At 43.3% G+C, this 25,662-nt stretch overlaps 1 protein-coding gene across 6 annotated transcripts in view; it reads right to left on the bottom strand.

Moving 5' to 3' along the window:
* Positions 1-25,662, bottom strand: part of OSBPL3 (oxysterol binding protein like 3) — a 140,864-nt gene that overhangs the window by 27,970 nt on the left and 87,232 nt on the right. For 3 of the 6 annotated variants that reach the window (XR_002829290.1, XM_006088786.3, XM_006088788.3), the window contains exons 6-13: positions 22,283-22,450; positions 21,595-21,715; positions 19,069-19,172; positions 18,775-18,867; positions 16,882-17,038; positions 8,825-8,952; positions 5,304-5,399; positions 166-300 (exon numbers count right to left, since the gene is read on the bottom strand). Coding sequence is in view for 5 of the 6 variants with exons in the window: in XM_006088786.3 (XP_006088848.1) it covers positions 166-300; positions 5,304-5,399; positions 8,825-8,952; positions 16,882-17,038; positions 18,775-18,867; positions 19,069-19,172; positions 21,595-21,715; positions 22,283-22,450 (1,002 nt within the window). In the remaining variant the exon portion in view is untranslated. The remainder of the gene's footprint in view (positions 1-165; positions 301-5,303; positions 5,400-8,824; positions 8,953-16,881; positions 17,039-18,774; positions 18,868-19,068; positions 19,173-21,594; positions 21,716-22,282; positions 22,451-25,662) is intronic. The other 3 variants (XM_006088791.3, XM_006088790.3, XM_006088792.3) reach the window with 3 other exon arrangements.

The following is a 25,662-nucleotide window of genomic DNA, read 5'->3' as shown; positions in this document are numbered from 1 at the left end:
TCTTGTAGCCTTTTGTGCAATTTGGGGTAGGAGTTATAACAAGATCCCAGGATATAATGGTAGAAAGGAGCAACTGAGTTTAGTGTTTCTAAATATGAGTATTTACGGGATGGGTACAGCAACAGGAGAGACTCGGAGGCACATGACTGAACACAATGGTCAAACCTCATTTTCTGAAGAGCTGGGCGATAACAGGACTTCCTGGGCATCGAAGAACTCTGACAGGGAGTCAGTGATGGAGAGCCGGCTCTCATTAGAAAGCTGATGGACCAGGGGCCGGTTGTCATCGGTGGAGTTTTCCTATTTAAAACACAAAAACAAGAATACATATATATTTAGAAACGGTCTCAAGAGAAGCAAAACAAACAACTGATTTGGTTGCATGATACGCAAGGTCGCAGGCCCATGCAAACAAGCAGCTCAAAGCAGAGGTCAGCTCCGGAGTTGAGGAGAAACAAGCCTCATACGAAATAAAACGAAAAACGAAGGCCTCCTCCGAATGGGCGCCTCACTTCCAGGCACGTCACTGCTCAGGCACACGAGCAAATCTCAGAGCCAGAGAAAGACTGTCCAGGCCAGTCTCTGTCGCATTTAAGAGGGAAACATTCCAACGCTCTCTGAATCATATCCCCTTATTTTCTACCGCTGCAGGATGTTGCTTTTCATCCTAACGTTCCTCTGAGTTGTACTGCATGCGTGTCCTTGCATGGCTGGGTTGAGCAGCCTCGCTTTCTTCTGCCCCATGTGCTCACGGAGGCCAACATGCTGCTTGCGAGCCGTCCCTTGACAAATAAACAGTGTGTTTTGGTCCAGAAGTGCCCCTGGTGGCAGATCATTCATTATTCATGGATGGATGAATGAAATAAATTCTTTGTCTCTCTCCAACCACAATGACTCTGCGAGGGAAGGAAGTCCCCAACCCCCTTTAGAGGCTGCTACATAAATAACACAACAGCACACTGCGATATTCTATTCTCATCTTGCCTGGCTCTCCATCCCTTCTTCCCTGGGTCTAGATCAGTGGCTCCCACTCATTGAGGCCAGAATCCTGGTTTTATCCATCATTGGGGCACACGCCCCACAGGGGGCAATTTGACTTTTAAGAAGGGCAATTAGAGAATGAGTTATTAATAGTGAATTTTTTGCATTTCTTATGGTTCTAGGGGCCTCATATACAGTATATAGATATATATTGTGACATATTTACGCATTTCAGTTCTCTATTATGTCTTAAAACTTTGCTATTTTTTCATATAATTTCATATTATTATTTAATAATTTCTTAGTGATTTCCTCCTCAATACTTCAATTGTCCTTTTGTTCTTTTATTTTTCTCTTTCATGGAGACCATGTACTTTGGAAGCTTGTTTAGACCAAGTTAATGGCCTTTTAGGCTTCCTGCACGTGAACAGGAGTTTACTTTTTGAATAATAAGAATTATATGTCCCGGGGGCGGGGGCGGGAGGGCATCAGGATTTTACAGATGCCTAGGTGGGGCCTGGCCAAAACAGGTTGGGAACCACTGGTCTATACTTTCCCACCGGGAAGGACCTGAATACTTGGGGTACAACTTCTATCGAGTTGTAAGTGAAAAAATCAATGTATTTCAACAAATTGAGCCACTGCTTTGTGCTGGCCCTGGAGGGACACACTGGTGGATAAGACCCGGCGTCTGGCCTGAATGAGGGGTGCAGAGAACACACCAACACTCTGAGCCCAAGGCTGTGGGCCATGGAGAGCGCCAGAAGCGGAGAGGAAGGTGAGGTGGTTCCGAAGCGGCTCTGGTCTGGGGAGGGCTGCACAGAAGAGGTGACAGTGACAGGCCTTGAGGAATGAGAACGGAGTCAGCACAAGAGGCTTCGATGCCTCCCACCCAGAGGAGACAGATGCCCTGAACCCCCCGGTCCTCCCATCTCTCACTGGGCTGACACAGGAGCCGCTTCTGTGTCGTTATCTATCTGCTAAGAGCATCCCAGAATAACGGGGAACAAAGGTTAGCGCAGGTCATGTCTTCCCCAGAAGTTTTTCGAGTTCAGGACACACTCCTCCGTCTCATACACAAATGATGCCCAGGCGGGGTGCTAAACAGGAGGACCACGGCAGACTTCCGTCATTCATACACGGCAAGGCCTCTCTATGAAATGCCTACTTCTGGGGCACACTGAAATGCGGACCCCTTTGTCTTGGACTCTTCCTAATTAAGATAGCTGGCCCGAGGCATTCGCTCCAAGACCCTCCCCATTTTAATATCTGCACAGCTTTCTGGAAAGCAGGCTTCTCTCTACCCTAACAAAGAGACCACGGTGGGATCTACACATAAATACCACAGCTGTCCCCCCACCTAGCCCCGCCTCAAGGGACAGGGAGACAGCGCGGTGAGCGAGGGAGCTCCTGTAATGCTCACTGAACTGCCCTGTCTTTGGTGTGCTGCTGCCACATAAGACTCTAATGATTTATTTAGCTGCTCTACTCATTAATTATTACCAGTCACTTGTGCTCTCTACCCTCCTCCTAGACTGAGGCGTCAGAGGATGTCCGGGCTGATCAAGACTGAAAGGAACACCCCAGCCCTAGCCCCTTCTGCTGTCCCACCCCAGCTACTTCCTATTAACACCTACGGGAGCTCACGGACTGCACCCAGCACAGGGTCTGCACCACACGGGGCTTCATTTATTAGCACATTAATCTGGTCAGTTCAATGAAATGATGCCCCCTCAGTTTGTCTATTTTTTAAGTTATGAAAGATAAACAGAGAAAAGGGAGGGGGCCCATAATCCCATCACAGTGAAGCAACCACTGCAACTATTTTGATACATTTCTCTACAACCCTCTCTATACATATAGCTTTGCTTTGAAATAATTGTAATCTCAATCTATCCATCTAATTTTATAAACTTCCCCCAAACAACATTGCACTATAAATAATTTCAAAATTAACATTTGTTCTGAAGATAAAAGTAATGTGTTCAAAACAGAAAATACAAAAAGTAAATAAACATCACTTAAAGTCTCATTCCCCAGATGTGGCTCCTATTAACCTGGTGATGTACTTTTTGTATTAAAATATTTAGGTATAATTTATGTGCGCGTGAAAAATTGGGACCCCACTGTCCATTGTCCTTATCTAATCTGCTAAAGTCACGTAACATTACATTGTGAACTTTTCCCCGGGCTGTTACAAGTTCTTTGACACAATGAACTTTAGTTGATAGATATTTTATTTTAATTGTGTGTCATAGGGAACCATTACCTTTATTGGAAATTAAGAGTGTTTCCAAATTTGTAAAGGTGGTGAACATGCTTGCAAATGTGTCTCTGATTATATCTCATTATTCCTTAGAATCAGTTCTCAGAACTAGTATTGAAAATGTTAAAGGTAAAATATATGTTACCTAATTGCATCAACAAGCAAGAGAACCTCTGCTTTCTCTACATGTGTAAGGGCACCAAACACTTTAATTTGGAAATATTTTGTGCTAATGTACTTGTTTTAATTAGCATTTCTTTGTTAAGAATTAGGTTGAACATTTTGTCCTTTTTTAAAAGAAACTGGATATAGAGATGCTAACACTGGAGGAGGCCCACCCTCTGCATTTCTTTATACTCTCCTGTGAATTTATAAGTATTACCAAATGGAAGGTTTTTAAAAAATCATCTGTACTTGGGGTAAACTGTGTGGTTCCCTCCCACCCCATTTGTTTGTTGAGATCTTAAGTTGCTTGCTATTATTTATTAATTATTTAAGTATTAAATACATTATCATATATTTAGCATTATTCAAGTCTGGCATTTTCTCTGAAATTTTTTTTTCCTAGTCTATTATATGCATTCTTTTTTCACACACACCATTTTCCTCCTAAGAAAAAAGCCAAATCCAGTCAACATTTCTTTTGTAACTTTTCCTATTACTTCCACATTTAGGAAGTCCTCCTTACTCTAGGTACTTACTAAATATATTTTAAAAGATTTTAAAAATTGATTTTTAGAGAGAGAGCAATGGAGAGGGAGAGAGAGAAACACTGATGTGAGAGCAACACATCGATTGGCTGCTTCTTGCACACCCCGCCCCCCCCCATGAGAGATCAAGCCCACAACCCGGGCATGTGCCCTGAACAGGAATCGAACCAGCAACCCTTGTGCCGGAGACAATGCCCAACCAACAGGGCCACACCAGCCAGGGCTTGATAAATTCTCCAGTGATTCATTTTAAGTGTGCAATGGGAGATTTAAACTGCTTTCCAAATTGCTTTTGAGCTGTGCCAACCTAACTGATTGAATAATCCATCTCTTTCCCATTGGTTTTGAGCCTCTGCTATCATGTTTATTTATTTTACATATAAAATCGTGTTTATGCCTGAGGTAGTTACTCTGCCCGCCTTCAACCGTCACCGCCAGTGCCTCTGGGGCTGGCAGCCTGTGCGCTGACTCATTTCAGCCTCCAGTCCCCTCATCACGACACCACAGCTTCCCAAGGAGAGAAGGCTTGTGTGAGGGTTTGAGGACAGGAAAAGGAGAAAGATGGATTAAGATCAAACATTAGAAACTCCTTTCAAATTTACACACACACACACACACACCCCTTGTATATTACCTTCTTATTTTTTATTTTAAATGCCCTCAGTCTAATAAATTTGTTAATAAAAAACTCAGCACATCTGAGGAAGGCATATCAATACAAGAGATAACTAGAAAGAGTTGTAACCCTAATTACCCTTTTCTACTTCTCAAGCAGTTCACTTGTATTTTTCTGAAATTTCTCACTGTAAACACCTTCAGAGAGTGTTTCAGATGAACATCCCAAGTCTTGAGCAAAGACATTTTTTATGTAGTATCACCTGGCCAAGACCCTTCACGGTAAGAGTATTTTTTCCCTCAGAAGGGAAGGTTGTGCTTCTAAAAGGAAAAAAAGAAAGTATTGCAGGAAAAGGAGAAGGGAACCGCCGAGAAGGAGGAGTGGGTCTCACAGAGGAAGCCCAGGGAACCGGCAAGTTGAGGTTTCTTCAGAAGTAACGGGAGAACACTTGTCTCTACAGTTCCCGCGCCGCCGTACTGCCTAGTGAACCGGGGGTGCTTAGGAGAAGAATGGGGGAGAGAGGCGCAAAGGGAAGAAGAGTGCTGGGGGCCAGGGGAAGCAGTTAGCAGCAGACTGGAGAAAGCCTTGGGATCCGGGACCCCGCCCGGCGGGGGGAGGGCAGGGGGAGACGTGGATGTGAGCAGCCCTCTGGAGGGGAGGAGGGAGCCAGGGCGCCCTGTGAGGTCACAGCGACATCACCAGACCTTACCAGACCCGGAGCCTTACCCACCTCTGCCAGGCTGTCAGCAGCGGGGGGCTCGAGGAGCAGGGACTCGGCATGGATTCTGCGCAAGCGTCCTTTAAGGTCTGTGTTTTGTGCTAGGGCCTGGAACACGTTAAAAATAGTGTTTCAGAAAAGCACAGAGTGGGCCCGCGTGGCAGGGCCCCAGGGCACTTCCTGGACTTTTTCCTTGAATGCTATCCAACAGGATACGGGCTCTGAGATGCCTGGGGAATAAAAGATATTAAACTCTGGACCCCACAGCCCTTCTCTAATCTCATTTCCAGAGATGGAAGGAGAGGTTAGCAAGGCTTTTTTTTTTTTTTGTGGAAAAGGAAATCACAAACACCCAGCTGCTGTTCTGACCAGCGGTTTCACGGCCCCTCCCTCTCCCCAGCTGTGTCTACAGTGTCCCTCGGGGTCCCCAGGATGGGCTCCAGCACCCCAGGCAGATACCCAAACCCACGGATGCTCAGGTCCCTTACATAAGTGGCGTAGTATTCGGGTAGAACTTACGCACACCCTCTCATACACTTTAAAATCTCTAGATTACATATGGTACCACATACAATGTAAATACTAGGTAAATAGCTGTTATACTGTATTGTTTAGGGAATAATGACAAGAAGAAAGTCTGTACATGGTCAGTGCAGACCCCACCATCGCAGCCATCATAACCATGGTAGGCCTAACTACATGGTCCAAGGCAGCAACAACGTAACATTTTTTTAAAGAATATTTTCTGCCCTAGCCAGTTTGGCTCAGTGGATAGAGCATTGGCCTGCGAACTAAAGTCCCGGGTTCGATTTTCGTCAAGGGCACGTGCCCCAGTAGGGGGCGTGCAGGAAGCAGCCGGTTGGTGATTCTCATAACTGATGTTTCGATCTCTCCCTGCCCCTTCCCCTCTGAAATCAATAAAAATATATTAAAAAAAGAAGAAAAAAAGGCCTTGGGCTAAACCCGTGGATGTGGAGCCTGCGGATACAGAGGGCTACTGCAGCCTCTGGCCACGCCCCTCCTTAATGATTCCAAGCTTCTCTCATCTTTAAAAAGATGCTGCTCTCACCCCTTATGATTGGCCATATTTTAATGTTATCTAATGATCACCCCAGTTGAATTGAATCTTGGAAAGTAGGATTTTCGGAGGATTAATTTTATTGTTTCCCAATATAGCTGGCTGTTTGATTGTTTCAGTCATTCTTCGTGATTAAGATATTTGATTTTTAAAGAAAAGAAAAACAAAACTCACTTACCTGGATGAGGGCTCAGAGCCAGGGCCCTGGAATGAAGGTGTAAGATAGGAGCACCTGGCATCTACCACACCTCTCTGATCTCTCCCCAGGGCAGCTCTGATTCCCTCTCTCAACCTCCCAACTGGGAAGGAACTGGCTTGACGGTAAAAGGCCGCGTGTCCTTCACGCCTCTGTCTGGTGAGCTTTGTGACTAACTGCTCTCCAAGTTCTGTCCCCCCAGACTGCCCCAGGTCATCCTGCCTGTCTGTCTGTCTTCCTGATCTCTTCCAAGAATCTCACAGCCCTTCCCCCAGGGCCAACCTGCTGAGAACGCAGAGGATGTGGCTTGGCCTGGATCTCTAGCAAAGATTTTGGCTTTATTGTTAGGACCCATGAATGGAATGGGTTCCGTGGAAATTCCTGAAAATCGTTTAGGAAACACTGAGTAAACGTTTCTTAAATGCACAAAACAGAGATTGTTACATGCAGCAACAATCTCTACACTTGCTTTATTCTGGCCAGTGAGTCGCTGGTTTCTTAATGTAAGTGGCTAGAATCTATACCAGTGGCTGGACTCTGACTGTAGCCTGGAAAAGGTGCTATTTTGCTAGCTTCTTTTTCCTTTGCAAGCCACAGGCAGAAGAAAGAAAAATATCAAGATTGCACACACAACACGGCATATACATTCTGATAGCCCCGAGATGGCCTTATAATTTTACTTTTTGAAAAACCAATTTAACCGGGAATCTAAGGCAGAAAGGAAAGCATCATTCTGTTTTATCTTAAGTTTCCAAAATCCTGAATCGGGTTGAGAGGGACTTTCTTAGCGAAGGTAAGGACAACTGTGGCCTGGGACGCCAGGGCTAAAAGCATCTCAATAGGCTCTACCCGAGGAGGCCCGCCCTCCAGAGGACGAGGGCGGGGAGAGGGGCCTCTGAAAGCACTGAAAGCCAACCTACTGGGAACAGTGAGAAATGCCTTTGCCACTAAATAAACTAAAAAACGAGAGAGAGAGAGAGAGAGAGAGAGAGAGAGAGAGAGAGAGAGAGAGAACCACCTCGCTTCTCTGGAACCAAAGCAGCACCCAGTGTGAGGCTGGCCACTACAGTTCCAAGGGGTGTTTCTCTCTACGACCTTGAAGATCCCAGCTCCTCAAGGCTCTGGACATGCAGTCAGTCCACATTACTTCTTATTTCTTTCAAAGGCAACATACCTGAAATGTTCAACCTGTGAATATTCCTTGGGTATTTTACAATAACAGTATGTACTCCTGGTAATGCATTTACCTTTAACATTACACCGAGAACATCACTCTTCTCAGTAACATGATGATAGGAAACATGAATGGCTACTTTCTAGTTCTCTCAGTTGGCTTCTGAAAACAAGATCCTAAAATTCGTCTCCCCTACCTGACCCTAAATAGGAAGTTCAGTATTTCTTCTGATGGTAATTTCACGGTGTGCACACTCCCTTGTTACCATGGGAATTCCAAAGGATGGGCAAAAGGAGAAGCAAATGAGTGTGTTGTTTTAAAACTTCTCTAGCTTTTTGATAGATACAAAGTGAGCAGCCAGACAACATCAGCCGCTCAAGGCAGAGCGTTCTAGGACACAGCCCTTCAATGGAGCCTCGCTCCTGCGAGGAATAAACTGGAGTCGATGAAGAAGGGGAGAGAGAGCAAATATCAGCGAGGCTTTCTGACGGACAGCCGAGGCCTGACTTCTGGGGTGCAAAGGCAGACTGTTCCCTACGCTGCATGTGACGCATATGAATGTTTTCTACTATCAAATCAAATCACATACAGTCAAGTCATTTTCACATCTCTGGGAGAGTGGTCAGTAGAATCTGTGCTGTGCAGCAGAGAGGACAAGGGTGAACTTAGAATTTAGTTCTGCTGCCTGTGATTTGGGAAGTCGGTCTAAGCGTGTGAAGTCTTAGGTACAGAAATGTCCAACTGTCAGATGCTGTAAGCACGAACAAACCAATGTCTGTCTCTCACACACACACACACACACACACACACAACCAAAGCTTTACAGGATCAGAAGAGTCAAGATAAAGAGGAGGAAACCAAACATGAAGTATATCTTATGCTCAGTGAAATACTGGCTACTAAGATTTGGGGTAGGCTTAGTTGGGTCTTTAGAATAAGCAGATCTGATGAAAGACTAGAATATAATTTGGATAATTTGTTTGGTTTTCTCATGAATTTTCTACACAACCACGGAGATGGAAACTAGAAAATTCAGGAGCCTGGCCGCACTGTCAGGCATTTGTGGACACAGACATGGCACTTACGGATGACAGGGCACGCTTCAGACCAATGACCTGCGCGGAGGGGGACGCGACGTCCTGCTCCAGCAGCTGCTTCAGCTTCTCTCTCTCCGTTGAGATGGTATTAAAAGCCGACCTTAAAGTGAAGTAAACTATAAAGATATAATTATTATAAAAAGGAATGAAGGAAGAGGCATCATAAAAAATGAGATACAGAGAGATATATTTCTTATAAGAGAACTTAGAAAAGTAATAGCCCTGACTATATAGAGTGCTGGAAGGTCAACTCTAAATTGACTTTTTGAAAACACATCTGGAATGTACAACACTCAGAGTGAACCCGAACCTAAGCTATGGACTCTGGGTGATAATGATGTTTTAATGACTGTAACAAAGGGACCACTCTGGAGGGATGCTGATAGTGGGGGAGGCTGTGTGGGGGGGAAGTGTGGGGGGGAAGGTAATATATGTAAACCCTGTAGTTTATAAGCACAATTTTGCTGTGAACCTAAAATTGCTCTGAAAAATAAAGCCTAATAAATTTTTAAAATCACATTTGCAATTCCAAAGCCCCTACCCACTATAAAATTCCATAATTTTATGACTTATCATCAAGAAGTTTTGAAACTTGAAAGAACTATACTTCTGGATTCTTATTAATATTTAGTTTTGTTTGTACCTCCAAAGACTGGAAATGTTTGAAAACAAAGCTTATTGGTTTTCAGGATAACAACAGCAACAATGCAGTAGGGAAAGCAGATAGCACCTTAATTAGTGACCAAAATTAATCACTGGTGAGAGTCAGATGGGCTTGGTGTTATTTGGGGTGAAATGCCCTGAAAAGACACAATGTCGTTTTTGTTATATGCCAACCGGGGACAGACAATCTGAATCTGGTCATGAGGAAACAGCAGACAACCCCAAATAAGGAACATCCTATTTTTAAAATGTGGCCTATATGTCAATTTCATCAAAGAGAAGGGCTGAGGAACTGTGACCCTGGTTAAAGGAGACTAAACAGGCACAACAATTACACCCAATATATGATCACGGCCTAGAGCAGTGATGGCGAACCTATGACATGCATGTCAGAGGTGACATGCGAACTCATTTTTTTGGTTGATTTTTCTTTGTTAAATGGCATTTAAATATATAAAATAAATATCAAAAATATAAATCTTTGTTTTACTATGGTTGCAAATACCAAAAAATTTCTATATGTGACATGGCACCAGAGTTAAGTTAGGGTTTTTCAAAATGCTGACACGCCGAGCTCAAAAGGTTCGCCATCACTGGCCTAGATCCTATATTAAAGGGGAAAAGTGCTATTAAAGGGTATCACCAGGATGACTGACAACATTTGAATATGGAAGGTATAGGTAACAGTACTGTTTCAATGCTAAATTTCCTGGATTTCATGCCTGAACTGTGGTTAAGGATATCCCTATCCTTAGGAAATCCACACTGCGGTATGAAGGCATAAGAAAGACATGACATGATTCCGACTCACACAGTTCAGAAAAATAAGCACATGTGTAATTGGATGTGTGTAGAAAGAGATAAAATAAACGCGCCAAAATATTAAAAATGGTGAGTTTGGGTAAAGTATATATGGGAGTTATTTGTATTGTTCTTGCAACTTGTCTGTGAGTTTGAAATTATTTCAAAATGCATAAGGTGTTACCTACCTTCTTCCTTGTTAGTCTTTCCAGCTGCTTTACCCAGAACTCCCACCCTTAACTTGGCAGTTGGCTACTCTGCTCACTTCAGTGAGCATTCGGGTATAAAGAGAGCTTAGCAGATGCCAGAGCTGATGTTTTAAAAACCATTAACACACAACGCAAAAAAATTCAGCAGGTGTTGATCACAGAATGTACAAATTACCTCCTACGAATGAGAAAACTGTCATCTAAATTATTGATAATGGATATATCTTTCCAAGCTCTTTGATTATACTTTGCCTTAGAAGAGCAGGAAGAAGGAAGAGACATATTTCTGCTCAAGTGTCCTGGCATATCATTGAATTCCAAGGGTTGCATTTTTAGAGGTATTGCTGTTCAAGAGTGGCCTATTTAGTATCAAGAATGACTTCCTTCATTTCAAAGCCACAAGGACCATGGACCCTTTCTCTAGATTGTCACTGAACTTGTCTGCAGTTTCGGTGTTTAATGATAGACTTAGAGCATCTTCATAAAGTCATAGTACAAATAAGCAATCTGTCTAAACACACACACACACACACACACACACACACACACACACATACACAACTATGGTGCTTCTCTCTACATATGACAGAGGTCAAGCGTCAACAGGTACTACAATTTCTAATAACGTCAGCTCTTTGATTTAAAGGATTCGATTAAAGCAAAATAACGGGCAGCACAACAGAGTGACCAACAGTGGGCTCCCACACCAGCCCTGGGTTCCTCCCAGCTCCATCCCTTACTCCCTGAATGACTCTGGACAAGTGCATGGTGGACCTGAACTCCCGTTACCTCATGTGTGGATGGGGACGATGATAGCATTTACTTTGTAAGATCGTTAGGGGGTTGGCTGAGATAATGCACTTAACCCAATGCAGAGCATACAATAAATCATAAATGTTACTGCAATGGTAATGGCGATGGAGAGGAAAGAAAACAGGACAATGCAAGTGGTGAATAGTCTCCTGAAACACAGCAGCAGTTTCAGGAGGATTCTTCGGTCTTTTGCCAGGACAATACCGATAAATAACCGCATTCATGTACAGGTTCTATGAATGTGGCATCGACCAGAATCTACTGAGCAGCAAAAGAGAAGCCTCAGCAGGAAAGCAGCAGCCCCGCAGTTAAGAACGGCATCTCATGTCTATTAGACAGGCACTGCCCGCCTTTGCAACTCCTCAGGACCCGGCGCCCAGCTGAGCGGGTCCCTGGGGGGTACCGCTTCACTGTCATTTCTTAAATTGAGGTATAATTGGTAATATAGCATTAGTTTCAGGTGTACAACAAAACGGCTCGATATTTGTACACATTGCAAAATGATCACCACAATAAATCTAGTTAGCATTCGTTACAATTTTTTTCACTGTCCTATTTATTGCTCTAAATTAAATAAATGTGGCACTCGGCTGGCTGCCACTTTGCTAATCAGTTCCTCTGGCTTCCAGAGGCCTACACTAAAGCTAGGCAGTCAACCAAGCTAGAAGATTCCTATTACAATTTTTAACTTGGCAGAACACACACCTTTTGGTTCAAAATGTATAGCGGACAAGACTGTGGTGGACACTAAGTAAGCCGAAAGAAACTCATATAGTCACCATATTTAATGTTAAGGTCAAAGCCACCTGACAAAGTGACTCAGAAGACCAGATCCCCATGCACTAAATTTCTTAAATGACTGCTGAGTCCCACGCAGAGGACAATAATACAGTGCTTTACAGCAGTCTCCTGACCCAGCACACAGAGCAGTGGCTAAAGGCTGCTCACAGGAGACCATATTTATATTAATCGTTAAGAATCTCAGAGGTCAGGAATATTCCCTGTGACAGCAGTGTTCTCTTACTAATTTCTAACATGATGCTAGAGAAAAAGAAAAAGAAAGATACTGGTGTAGCACACCTATGGATATCTGATAATGAACAAGACCACATGGAAAGTCTTAGATGCTCAACTACAAAGACCCTCACAGACCAAGAAGGTCACAGCCACATAGAAGCACCAGCATCTCCTGGTCACAAGGCCTGTGGCCCATGCTTCTCAGAGCATTTGCTGTCTCATAAAGCAGTCCACTCTTCTGGGGTAAGAAAGTCCTTTGTGCTCCTACGTTGACATTTACCCCGGTGTCTCCTCATTGGCCTCCCTCCTGGGGCTTTCAAATATTGGAAGGCAATTACGGCATCTCTGTTCACTCATCTCATTCCCAGGCTGTCTTTAGCCATTTCTACACCTCCTCACTGTACTGAGAGAGTGGATACAAGTTGACCTTCTGACAAAATGGAATGCCATAAGCATCATACAGTTGACTTAGTGATCTCTACCTTCCCGTTTCTGCCGGCTTCCATACTGTCTTCCCGCCCCCAATATATTTTTTATTGATTTCAAAGAGGAAGGGAGTGGGATAGATAGACAGAAACATCAATGATGAGAGAGAACCACTGATTAGCTGCCTCCTGCACACCCCACACTGGGGATTGAGCCCACAACCCGGGCATGTGCCTTGACCAGGAATTGAACCATGATCTCCTGGTTCATAGGTCAACACTCAAACACTGAGCCACGCCAGCTAGGTCCATGCTGTCTTTTATTGAGTTAAGTGGTGAGAGTATAGACAGCATGTTTGGATAGCCAAGGCTGGTACTGAAGGACACCCATACTCTTAACTTACCTGAGCTCTATTTCTTAATATGCCCCTTCTCTAGAAGTTTCTCAGAAAAGAATAAGATCTTGAGGAAGACACGCAAATCACAGACATCACCTCCCTGGTGGCAGTCTGGTACAAGGTTAAGAAAGTTTGTAACAAGGCAAACAGGAGCCAACATCCTACTCTACCACTTAGTTACTGTTTAGATGTTGGACAAATCCTCAGTTTCCACATCTGCATGTGTGGATAGGGCCCATATCTCAAGAATGCTCTAAGGAAACAGTGAGAAAGCATGCCACTGTATAGCATCCAACCCACAGTAGGACACATTGTTTATCTTTCCCTGTTTAATGAGAACCACATTTTGGTGAATTTTCTTTAAAATGTTAATATACCTAAAATATCTCCTAAAGCAGCCCACTCTTCTGGGTGGTTTCATCTTTTGTAATCTGCACCCCCCAATTTCCAAACCTCACAGAATGTCCATGGTTTTAAAATACTTTCTAACCCATATTTTATCTAAAAGATTCTTTAAGTGTAAACACACTGAGTAATTTCATTAAATGGTTCTACTTATTTACCCATTATTTACATAAATACAATTGCCCAGCAGATTTTTATGCCAAATTCTTATTATGTTTGATAAATAGTCTGGTTTTGCTTTAAGCCATATATATCTTTTAAGTGTTAATTGATGAAAATGACATCATTGTGACATACTTGGCTTTTTATGCAAAGCTTCCATAAGCTCAAAACCATTAGAAAATGACCACTCAACCACTGGGCAACCCTGGCTGGAACCCTGTGTTGAGTTTTAATTGAGTGGCCATGGGAGGGAACACAGCTCATGAGGCTCCCTGTGGAATTTACTGTCGCTAACCCCGCGGGCCCCAGCTGTTGTGGAGTAAGTGCGCCTGCACCTTTCCTGAGCACGGACCACCTTGACCTCGCCTAGGTATGTGGCAGCCCCGCAGCCAGCTGGCTTTCACAAAGCCCCAAAGAGGAGCAGCTGGCCAAGGCCATTAGAGGGCCCCGGGGCCGAATCCTCTGCGGGAGAACAGGATCAATGGACCCTGTTCCTGCTGAGAAGCAGCCTCCTCGTGTAGGTAAAATGCAGGCATTTACCTCTGCTGGGAGGCAGGCTTTTCCCATTTTTAAAAAGACAGTTCATATTATTAAAAAGTAAAGGTGTTTTATAGGTATTCCTCCCGCAAAACCTAACATGCAATGCCTAATTAATTATAACTGATGCTTTAATAGTAGAGGACACATGGGGGAGGGGGGAGAAGAGCTTTAAAGGGTCAGGGCAGGTAATTCTGCCCATTTCACAGATGGACCGTACTGCAGCACTGCAAAACGCTGACAAAGTTCCAGCGAGAGCAAGGGCAAGAGTTTGAGGTAGGAATCTGCAAAGAGCATGACATGGCTTCCCCATAACCAACATGTTTTAGGTTTGTAGACTAAGGAAAAAAAGAGAGCGAAAGTAATTAATAACAGGAAAGAAGAGAAATACTGGTCCAGGAGAGCAGAGAGAATGTCTGCCTGGCTGGTGTGGCTCAGTGGTTGAGCATCAACCCAGGAACCAAGAGGTCACGGTTTAATTCTGGGCAGGACACATGCCCGAGTTGTGGGCTCAATCCCAGTAGGGGGCATGCAGGAGGCAGCTGATCAATGAGTCTCTCTCATCATTGATGCTTCTATCTCTCTCTCCCTCTCCCTTCCTCTCTCTCTAAAATCAATAAAAATATTTTTAAAAAACATAGAGGGAATGTCTTATTTCCTACTGCAAGCACAGCCCTCCCATTTAAAAATATTTAACCTATTTTCTTCTTTAAAAATGATTAATATATGAAATTAAAAAAAGATAAACACAAAGAAGATAATAAGTGTTTCATCTCAGCCTCCATCATGAAAATACTAGTGTATATCCATTCAGACTTTTGAGTATGCCTATACACACCAGGTTTATATAGTTTTTTTCTGAAAAAAATGGGATCATACCTATAGATTGTTTTGTGACCTTGCATTTTTACTCACTGATATGCTATGAACTTCTTCCTTCCTGTCTCTATGAAAATAGCCCTGGCTACCCCATGAAAGGGCAGTGAGCCACCAGGTGAGGAGTACAGACCCTGGGGTCAGGCGGGTGAGGATTCAACTCTCAAATTGGCTATTTTCTACCATGTGACCTGCAGGAAGTTTTTTGGCTTCTCCAAGCCTCCGGTTTCTCACCTGTGTAATGGAGGTTACACTAACACCTAACTCCCTAGGTTGTTGCTAGAATTAAATGAAATACAGTGTGAGAAAAATGCTTAACACTACCTGACAGACAGCTCTGAGCTCAAAATAAGCTATTATTATTATTATTATTATTATTATTATGTGGCTATTGACTATTCTATCATATGATTATGTTACATTAAAAAAAATACAGTCCCTCTGTTTGGGGCATTTAGGTGACCTCTAATTTATTTTTACTTTTCAATTTTGAAGTCATTATAGACTCATAAGAAGTGGCAAAAACAGTACAGAGAAGTTCTGGGTACCCTACATCCAATTTCCCACAGTGTAATATCGTACATAATTATGGTACAATATCAAAACCGGGAAATTGACATTGGGATTGACTGCTCTTACTCAGATTTCACCATTTTACATGCTCTTATTTATGTATATTTGTGTAAATATGAGTCAATGTAATTTTGTCATTTGTGTAGATTTGTGGAGCCACCATCAGAATCAGGATACAGAACTATTATCACCACCAACATCCCTCTTGCTACTTCTTTATAATCACACCCATACTTTCCCCCTTTCTCTCCTCCTTATCTGTAACCTTGGGCGACCATTAATCTCTTCTCCATCTCTGTAATTTTATCACTTCAAAAGTGTTAGCAAGTGGAATCATACACTATGTAACCTTTTGAGATTGAGTATTTTCAGTCAGCATAATGCCCCTGAGGTTCCTTCAACTCTTGTATAACCAAAGTCTACTCCCTTTCATGGCTGAGTAGTATTCCATTGTATGGATATACCATAGTTTGTTTAACCATTCATCTGTTGAAGAACATTTGGGTTGTTTCAGTTTTTGGCTAATACAAATAAACTTGCTTTGAACGCGTGTGTAAAGGTATTTGTGTGGAGTTAAGTGTACATTTTCTCTGGGATAAACGCCCAGGAATGTGAATGTTGGGTTGCATGGTGTGTTTATTTTTATATAAAATTGCCGAACTTCTGTCCAGAGTGGCTATATCATATTGCATTGCCACCAGCATTTGGTACTATCAGTATTTTTTTTTTAACGTTAGCTATTCTTATAGGTGTGTGGTAATATCATGGTTTTAATTTGCATTTCCTACTGGCTAATGATGTTGAACATTTATTCCTAGTTTTTGATGTGATAAACAATGCTAAAATGAATATCTTTATTTGAATAAATTTTAAGTTAATTCCTACAAATGAATTCTTTAAAGTGCAGTTGCTGAATAGGCAGATTTTTTTTAAAGTACCAATTTACATCCCTATCAGCAGCATATAAATTACTCAGCTTTTAAATCAGACCTAATGCTCTCACTATCTCCCCTAATAAGTTTAAAAGACACTTCTTAGGGAAATTTAAAATAAAAAAAGGGCTGCCTAAAATCTCAAAAGATCAGGAAATTAACCAACTGAGGTCCTTCTCCAAGGACAGCCCACATTCAGACATGCGCTTATTAATATTTTCATTAAACACGTACCTTTATGGGCAATATGACACAGATCTTCTTGCATTTTAGAAAACTCAGATGAGGTTTCAGAGCCATCAGAATTATTTTTCTCTTCTCCAAAATCTAGTGTCGACAAATTAGGATTGGAAGAATGCAGTCTTTGTGGGCCACCAAAAGGTTTAGGGACCTAAAGTAACACCAAAAGGAGATATTTCTTTACAGATGCAAATTGCTCAGAATATTTACTTGTTTCTAAGATTGGAAAGTAGTAAGAAAAGGTCAATATGTAGGAAAGTCTTACTATTGAATGATTACTCGTAAGAAAAATAAATGAAAATTCAGGAAAGCACTTTCTACCACAAGTTGTACTGGCTTCTTCTTTTTTTTTTTTTTTTTAAATATATTTTATTGATTGCAGGCACATCCCCAGTGGGGAGTGTGCAGGAGGCAGCTGATCGATGTTTCTCTCTCATCGATGTTTCTAGCTCTCTATCCCTCTCCCTTCCTCTCTGTAAGAAAATCAATAAAATATATATTTTAAGAAAAGAAAAATAAATGAAAATTCAGGAAAGCACTTTCTACCACAAGTTGTACTGGCTTCTTGCAAAAATTAAAATGTGTGAAAGCCCTAACTAGTTTGGCTCAGGGGTTGAGCGTGGGCTTGCAGACTGAACGATCCTGGTTGGATTCCAGTCAGGGCACATGCCTAGGTTGTGGGCTCGATCCCCAGTAGGGGGCATACAGGAGGCAGCCAATCAATGATGCTCATCATTGATGTTTCTATTTCACTCTCCTTCTCCCTTCCTCTCTGAAATCAATAAAAATATATTTTTTAAAGAATGGGTAAGAAAGCACATATAATATAGTCTGCCTTTATCTGTGGGGATATGTTAAAAGACCCCATGGACACCTGAAACTGTGGATAATACTGAACCATATAGGCAGGCAATTTAAAACTTATGAATTGTTTATTTTCGGAATCTACCTTTTCATGTTTTTGGACTGCGGTTCACTGTGGAAAACCAAAACCACAGAAAGCAAAACTGCAGTTAAGGGGAGACCGATATATTCTCTGGAAATGATAGAAGCATTAAAGCCATAGGTTGAAAATGATGGCTAAAGCTGCCGGGCTCTTCCTCATTATATTCAGTTCCTTCCTCCCAGCAATAATCATCCAGTGTCTAGCTTGTTAATAGTGGATAGGTTTAAAAATGTTTTCTTTGCTTGCCCCTGGTGCTTCTAGAAAATGAACTAACTTCTCACATATTTGTACACAAATCACTCTTTACTTTGAAAGTATTTAGGTTCAACCCATAAAGTGCTTTGAACCAAAGAGTCTACAAGAATACAGCAGATGACTTACCTGTAACTTTCTGATTTATCTGGACCCGAATATTGTTGCAATTTAACATGCAATGGCCAAGCTGCAAATCTTGGGCTCCAGCTTAGCTATGCATTGGGTAAGTCAGCAGCTACTGTGACACAGTAAACCTCTGATGGGAAAATTGGACACAAGAAGCAAAAGAGCATCTGCACAATGTGCTGTTCCCAGAAGCTCCAGCCCGTGGGCTCAGAGGTTGAGAAACCCACTGAGCAGCAGCAGAAGAGGCGGGTCAGAGCACCTACCCAAGCAGGGAAGCGAGCAGGCAGGCTAAGCATTAAAGAATGAGAAGCCAAAGCCCTCGAAATGGCTCTAGTCCCTCCAACCTCATGCCATTTCCCTTACCCAGTATTACAGGCCTGTCCTAGTGTCCAGAAAATCTCAGTGACCTAATTCCTCTCTCTGCACAGGGTATTTGATAGAATAATTAGAATCTTCACCTGTCTATTCTATGCTCCTACTTGAGTTCAAGTAGCCCCCGCCACGTGGCGTGCAGAGAAGGGCCAGTGGAGGAGCCAGTCCCCTGGGGAAGCAGTGGTTACCTGTAGTGTTCCTTTAGCATCTTTGCCAATAGCTCGGGACCGCCACCTCCTGTGCGATCTTTTCTCCTTTTTGGGACTTTCAAAAGCTCCACCCTTTGTTTCAAAATGGGAAAGAGAGCACAGACAGTAAGATCCACCAACCAATAGGGGAAAACGCACAGCAAAGTAACCACCTCCATCCCCTTAAACTTGGCCAAGCACCGGACCAGACAACATCCACTGTTAGTGAAAGGCGGGGAGGAGAAAGGAAAGCAGGAGAGCACCAGGATGCAAACAGAGAGGGACCTGGCTCACCTGGATGGCGTTGATAGCTGGCGCCGAATACGTCCGATGCAGGACGTCCATGCTCTGCAGGAGCTGGCTCATTTCCACCAGGTAGGAGTGGCAGTGTGCCAGGTCTGCGGGAGAAAAGCAAAAGGCCGGCTCAGGGGCACTTATCTGGCATTTAGGCATCGCTGTGCTAGCATGGCTACTTTTCTCATTCATTGGTATCTGATGTGCACCTGTTAGGACAGGAAATCTGACTTCCTCTTTTATAGGAGAGGCAGTAGACCAGTGATGGCGAACCTTTTGAGCTCGGCGTGTCAGCATTTTGAAAAACCCTAACTTAACTCTGGTGCCGTGTCACATATAGAAATTTTTTGATATTTGCAACCATAGTAAAACAAAGATTTATATTTTTGATATTTATTTTATATATTTAAATGCCATTTAACAAAGAAAAATCAACCAAAAAAATGAGTTCGCGTGTCACCTCTGACACGCGTGTCATAGGTTCACCATCACTGCAGTAGACTGTCGTGGTTAAAGGTGTGCCTCTGGAGAACCAGGCTGCCTCTCTTTGGCAAATTATGTAACTGCTGCATGCCTCAGTTTTTTCATCTGGAAAGTGGGGATAATTATACACCTAGCTCACAGTTGTGAGTTAAATGAGCTAATATATGCAGTGTGCTTTTAGAGTGCTGGCACATTGTAAGCACAAACTAAGCCATCATCATCATCACTTCTAATATTGCAATAACAGGGCACCACTGCCCGCTTATAAGGACCCAGTACAAGTTAAATGGTGCACTTCTGCAGACTGACCTAAGAGGACCTAAGATATTCTCGGATCAGTTCCTGGGTCACTAACTCAAAAATTGTCCTCAATTTGCTGTTTACTGGGTGATACCAGCTGTGTCTGCTGAGGAATCAAAGCCCAAATGCATTAAGACAGTGGCTCTTGCCCTAACTGGTTTGGCTCAGTGGATAGAGCATCGGCCTGCGGACTGAAGGGTCCCAGGTTCGATTCCAGTCAAGGGCATGTACCTTGGTTGCGGGCACATCCCCAGTAGGGGGTGTGCAGGAGGCAGCTGATCGATGTTTCTCTCTCATCGATGTTTCTAACGCTCTATCCCTCTCCCTTCCTCTCTGTAAAGAATCAATAAAAAAATATATTAAAAAAAAAAAAAGACAGTGGCTCTCAAACTCTGGGGCCAGCAGAATCACCCGGAGAACCTGTACAACCACAGATCGCTGGGGTCCACCTCGGTTTCTGACTCAGACTATCGGGGTTGGGCCTGAGACTCGGCGTTTCTAAGTTCAAAGGCCAGGCCAGTGCTGTTGGTCCATCCCCTGGAACAATACTTCACGGACTACTGTTACTCAGTGAAGCTCGAGAGTGATATTTACTGAGAGGGCAAAGCCTACATGGTCCTACATGGTAGTATCACTCACCAGAAGCAAATGCAGTTTTCAAGGCTACCACCCGGTGCCTTTCTCTAACAGTGGTTCTCAGTCATGGCTACACCTTACAATCAACTGGGGAAATTGTTTAAATGTCCAAGTCCCACCCCCAAACCATTAAAGCAGAACACCTACAATCCCACGGGTGACTATTCTGTTATTTAGTTCCCTGGGCGATTCTTAGCTAATTATGGTTGAGAACACTGAGCAGCCTATGGCAAGAGTCGTCAATCCTGGCTCCTTATTAGAATCACTTAGGGAACTTTAAAAAATCAGTGATGCCAGGGCCCTCCTCCAAACCAACTGGAAGAGATTCTTCGGGGGAGGGGCCCGGGCACGGGTTTCTTGCATTTTGAAAGACTCTAATGTGATTCCAATGTGCAGCCAGGGCAGAGAACACCTGTTTTGTGTGGGTCTCCGCTGGCCTCTAGAACAGTGATTCTCAATCCTTTTTGGCATTTAAACAAATAGACAGCGTGCAGACCCCACCCTGGAGGCTGTGGTTGAATAAGCCCACGTGGAAATCAGCATCAGTACTTGAAGGATAGAAAAGAAAAGCTGTCTGTATGCACCGTCCCCCACCCCACCCCACCCCCGCCCCGCCCCCGGCAATGAGGAGAGTGTTCTTTGTTCATCACGAGTGCTCAATCAGCCAAAACCGGTTTGGCTCAGTGGATAGAGCGTCGGCCTGCGGACTGAAAGGTCCCAGGTTCGATTCCGGTCAAGGGCATGTACCTTGGTTGAGGGCACATCCCCAGTAGGGGGTGTGCAGGAGGCAGCTGATCGATGTTTCTCTCTCATCGATGTTTCTAACTCTCTATCTCTCTCCCTTCCTCTCTGTAAAAAATCAATAAAATATATTTAAAAAAATAAAAAATAAAAAAATAAAATCCCTAGATAACGTTAGAGAAGCTTGGAACTATATGTCTCAGAATCCCCTTTAAAAAAAAAAAAAAAAGAGTGCTCAATCAGCTAAACAGGAGCGGGAGTGTGGACAGTGATGGGCGGGATGCAAGTGCGCCTGAGGTGTCAATGCTGAACCCGGTTGATCCACAAGTGAGGAGGGAGAGAGGCCGAGGTGTCCAGTCGCCCTACCTTTCGAGCACTGCTCCATGTCCTCCGAAGACTGCAACCACAATGGGACGCGAATCTCTCCACAGGAAAAGGATAAACTGCCTCCGGTTTGAAACGAGTTCTGCTTTGATATACTGCTACGCTGTTCCACAGATGACAAGAACACAGTATAAATGAAGACAGAGCCCGTGGGAACACTCTAAGGTCAAAGGATAGCCACGTGGGCTAGTCCCTAAGGGAAGCCACCTGCCTGGTGGGGAAAGAAGCTTCTAGCAAAGCCCTCCAGTGAAGAGCCTGGCTCTGGCTGTCACCTGGCCAGGCCAGGAGGCCTTGGACTGCAGTCCTTCTATCCAACGATAATCATATCAAAATCATGATAAATGTTGGGGGACTTTGCAATCCCACGTGGCTATCAATGCACCTACTGCATTTACAACCAGATAAGAAAACCAAAGTCAAGTTGGTCAAGAGGAAGGTGGAGCATGCGGGGTATAAAGTGCCTCTTCACACGCTACTCTCCAGTCGTCCCAGAGGGAACACGCTCCCTGGCCCTGGTGACTCACGGGACCAACGGCTCATTAAATACCAGCTCAGGCTTCCCTGCTCCTCCCCTCCAACCATTCCTTCCTCAGACCCAGCCCCCTCCCCCAGGGGGACTCCCCCACCCAGAGCCACCCCTTTGTTAGGTTCATTATTGACAAATTATTACCTTCCTACTTGAGAGGGAGTCCGAGACCCCAGGCGCGGAGTCTGTGACGGAGGGCCCCGGGAAGAAGTGGTTCACTTCGTGGGGAAACATGGCGATCTCATTCTGACGATACATCCGATGGTGGCGGAGTTTGGACACCCACTCGTCAAAGACGTCATCTGACTTGACCTACATTGTGTCAGGTTGGAAGAAGGAAACAAGAGTGTCACTCAAGAGCGTTACTGGCGCACGTAGAAATGCAGAAATGCCAGCTTATTGACTTCGTTTACATTATGTGATCTATGGGACAAGTTGAGGAGGTAAGAGAGTAAAAATGGTTTTGTAAACTATACATTTAGGTTTTCTATGAAAGGGTCCAACTGCTACACTAATAGTAGGAAAGCAAAACAGTATCAGTTATAGTGAACAACAAATAAAACTGAAACGTTATATTTCTCTGTCTCAAAACATTTCCAAGTCCTGTATGTCAGCTTATCCTATCCCTGCTTAAAATATTAGCACCCTTTTTAAACTCTTTCATAATTTGGACTTTTCATTTTCAGATCAATCTTCTCTGAACTGGAATGACTTAGCAAATTCTTCCTAAAATATTTAACCTTGTAAACCTCTGTCAGAGGATCCATTGCTGAGGAATATGTTAATGAATGTGAAGGTTATTTAAAAGTACATTTCTCCTGCTCTCAGAAATAGAAAGAATCTGATAAAGTATTATTGGAGATTTCCAGGGTTTTTCAAACTCACATACACAAACATTTAGCTATTCTTGCCCTGGCCGGTGTGGCTCAGTTGGTTGGGCATCAGGAGGTTACTGGTTCAATTTCCCATCAGGACACAACATTGATTGGCTGCCTCCTGCACACACCCTACTGGGTTGTGGGCTTAATCCCCAGCAGGGAATGTGCAGGAGGCAGCCAATCAATATTGCACTCTCACATAGATGTTTCTCTCTCTCCCTCTCCCTTCCTTTCTCTCTAAAAATCAATATTCTTTTTAAAAATATTTTTATTGATTTTAGAGAGAGAAAGGGAGAAGAATAGAGAGATAGAAACATCGATGAGAGAGAAATATTGATCTGCTGCCTCCTGCACCCACACCGCCCCCCCCCACCCCTCACCCTTACCCCCACCCCCACCCTCCTGCACTGGGAATTGAGCCCGCAACCCGGGCTTGTACCCTTATAGGGAATCAAACCATGACCTCCTGGTTCATAGATCAATGTTCACCAGCTGGGCAAAAATCAATATACTTTAAAAAAAATTAGCTATTCTCTCCATAAATATCTATTGATATCTAATTTCCATGAAAAATACTGTTCGTAAATAGTAATTTTTATTATAAAACATTTCAAATGTTCATAAAAGTACTACAAAAAATACTACAAACACCTATACAGCATAGACATTTCTTAATAGTCAATATTTTTGTGGGTGTGTGAGTATATTAAATATTTCCAAATGAAAAAATGATAGATTCTTGTATATTAGAACACAGACTCATAAAGTAACAATTTATAATACCCCCAAAGGATGTGTAGTAGGTTCACTTCTAAGAAAAATTTAGGTCAATGCTGTTAAAATCTTTACAAATGCCACTGCTGAGAGCAAGGATGTGGAAATAAATGTCAGCTGCATCATTCACGTGGGAAATGGTAAGTTGGCTCTTATGTTTGTTGTGTTATTAGAAGTAAGTACAAGACTTAAAACCTCTCTAAGTGCTCTTGAATGTGTCATGTACAGGAAGAAGCAATACAAACAGGCTCATCTCTCCATCTCCCCTAAATTATGTCCTTGAAATAGATTTCATTTCCCAGGTGTGAATCTATGTCATCCTGTGCACTGATCTGCTCTCAGAGGCCCTTGAAAATCAGTGCCCAAAGTGTTCATCTGGACTCATTTTGTATTGGTTAAACAGGACAGGAAAATAAAAAGCACTTTGTTAAACAATGGACCAGGGTTCTGTTTCAGCCCCTTAAATAGTTCTAGGACTGTGGGTGGACAGCCAAGTCACTCTGCTACCAGATCCCTCATCCATAAAATAAGAGAGCAGCACTGGATGACCCACATTTAAAACTGCCTGCCTAAGCTACTAAGTAGGACCTTCTGATAACTACACGTACCTACACTGACAGTGACAGCTCATGTTCAAGAGAATGAGCAAGAAGCACAAACAGAACTTCAGCGGAATCAACTCAGAGAAGTATGAAACTGTGTTGTCATGATATTAGCATGTCATGTGTCTTCAGGCATTCTAGTTCTTTAAAAATTAGGAATTAGAAATCACTTTTATTTGGTAAACTAGAATAGTGGATGAACAAGAACCTATAATTTCCTGGCCATGTAAAAACACAGTACTAAGAGTCATTGAAGTACAAGGAGAAATGGCCTAAATTATTGTAAAGAAGATTGACCATTTAAGTGGGGGTGGGGAAAATACTCTTTCTTAAAGCTTCTTTTAAAGATTATAGGTCTCTGCTTCCTTTACTTCACACCAGTTGTTCTCAGCTAGGGGTGGATTGCCCCTCCCCCCAGGGACACTGGCGATGTCTGGAGAATTTTTTTGGTTGTCATAACTGGAGGGGGTTGTTACCAACATCTAGAGGCCAGGGATGCCAGTCGGCATCCTGCAATGCACAGGACAGGCCACCACGGCAAAGAACCCTCCAGCCCACCATGTCACTAGCGCTGAGGGTAAGAAACCCTGCTTTACACAATTCACCGTACCCACAGGGAGAGGGCCCTGGGCTAGGAAGCAGAATGGACTTGACTGTCTTGTGTGGTTAATGGATCACATGTACATGTTACATGCCTATTTGCCCAAGCACCACACACATACATGCTATGGGAGGACAGGGAGCTCATAATCTCATGCTTTCACTCTCCCAACCCTCAGCCCCCACTCCAAGTCCAGATAATGTGCCCAAGTAAGAAAAAAGTGTATAACGTTATATAACATATAATATTTGGGTCCTGTCTAATAATTATATATAATAACTAAACTTACTGAGATTACTATGGGCCAGGCATTAGGCCAAGTTTTCTACATGAGGCCCTACAAGACGAGCACTATAATAATTCCCATTTTGGGGTGTGAGAAAACTGAGGCCTTCAGACATTAAATACTTTGCCAAAGGCCAAGAGCGAGTAAGTAGCCAGGTCAAGCACTGAACCACATCTGAACCTCCGAGCTCTTGCCTCATGCCCTCAACCATCTCTCCCATCTGCAGGAGACGGGGACGGCAGGCAGTTAAGCAGCTTTGAGAAGTACTGTTTGGAGGCCCACACTTCAGGGGAAATTCCTGGCATCCAATGCAATATGAGAAATGTAATGGAACCCATATAAAATTAGCCGAAGTTGTAAGTCAGGCTAAATATTAAATATTA

The sequence above is a fragment of the Myotis lucifugus genome, unplaced genomic scaffold (genome assembly GCF_000147115.1).
Source record: "Myotis lucifugus unplaced genomic scaffold, Myoluc2.0 scaffold_52, whole genome shotgun sequence".
Taxonomy (NCBI): Eukaryota; Metazoa; Chordata; class Mammalia; order Chiroptera; family Vespertilionidae; genus Myotis; species Myotis lucifugus.
Note: the sequence above shows the minus strand (reverse complement) of the source record. Positions and strands in the feature narration are given on the sequence as shown.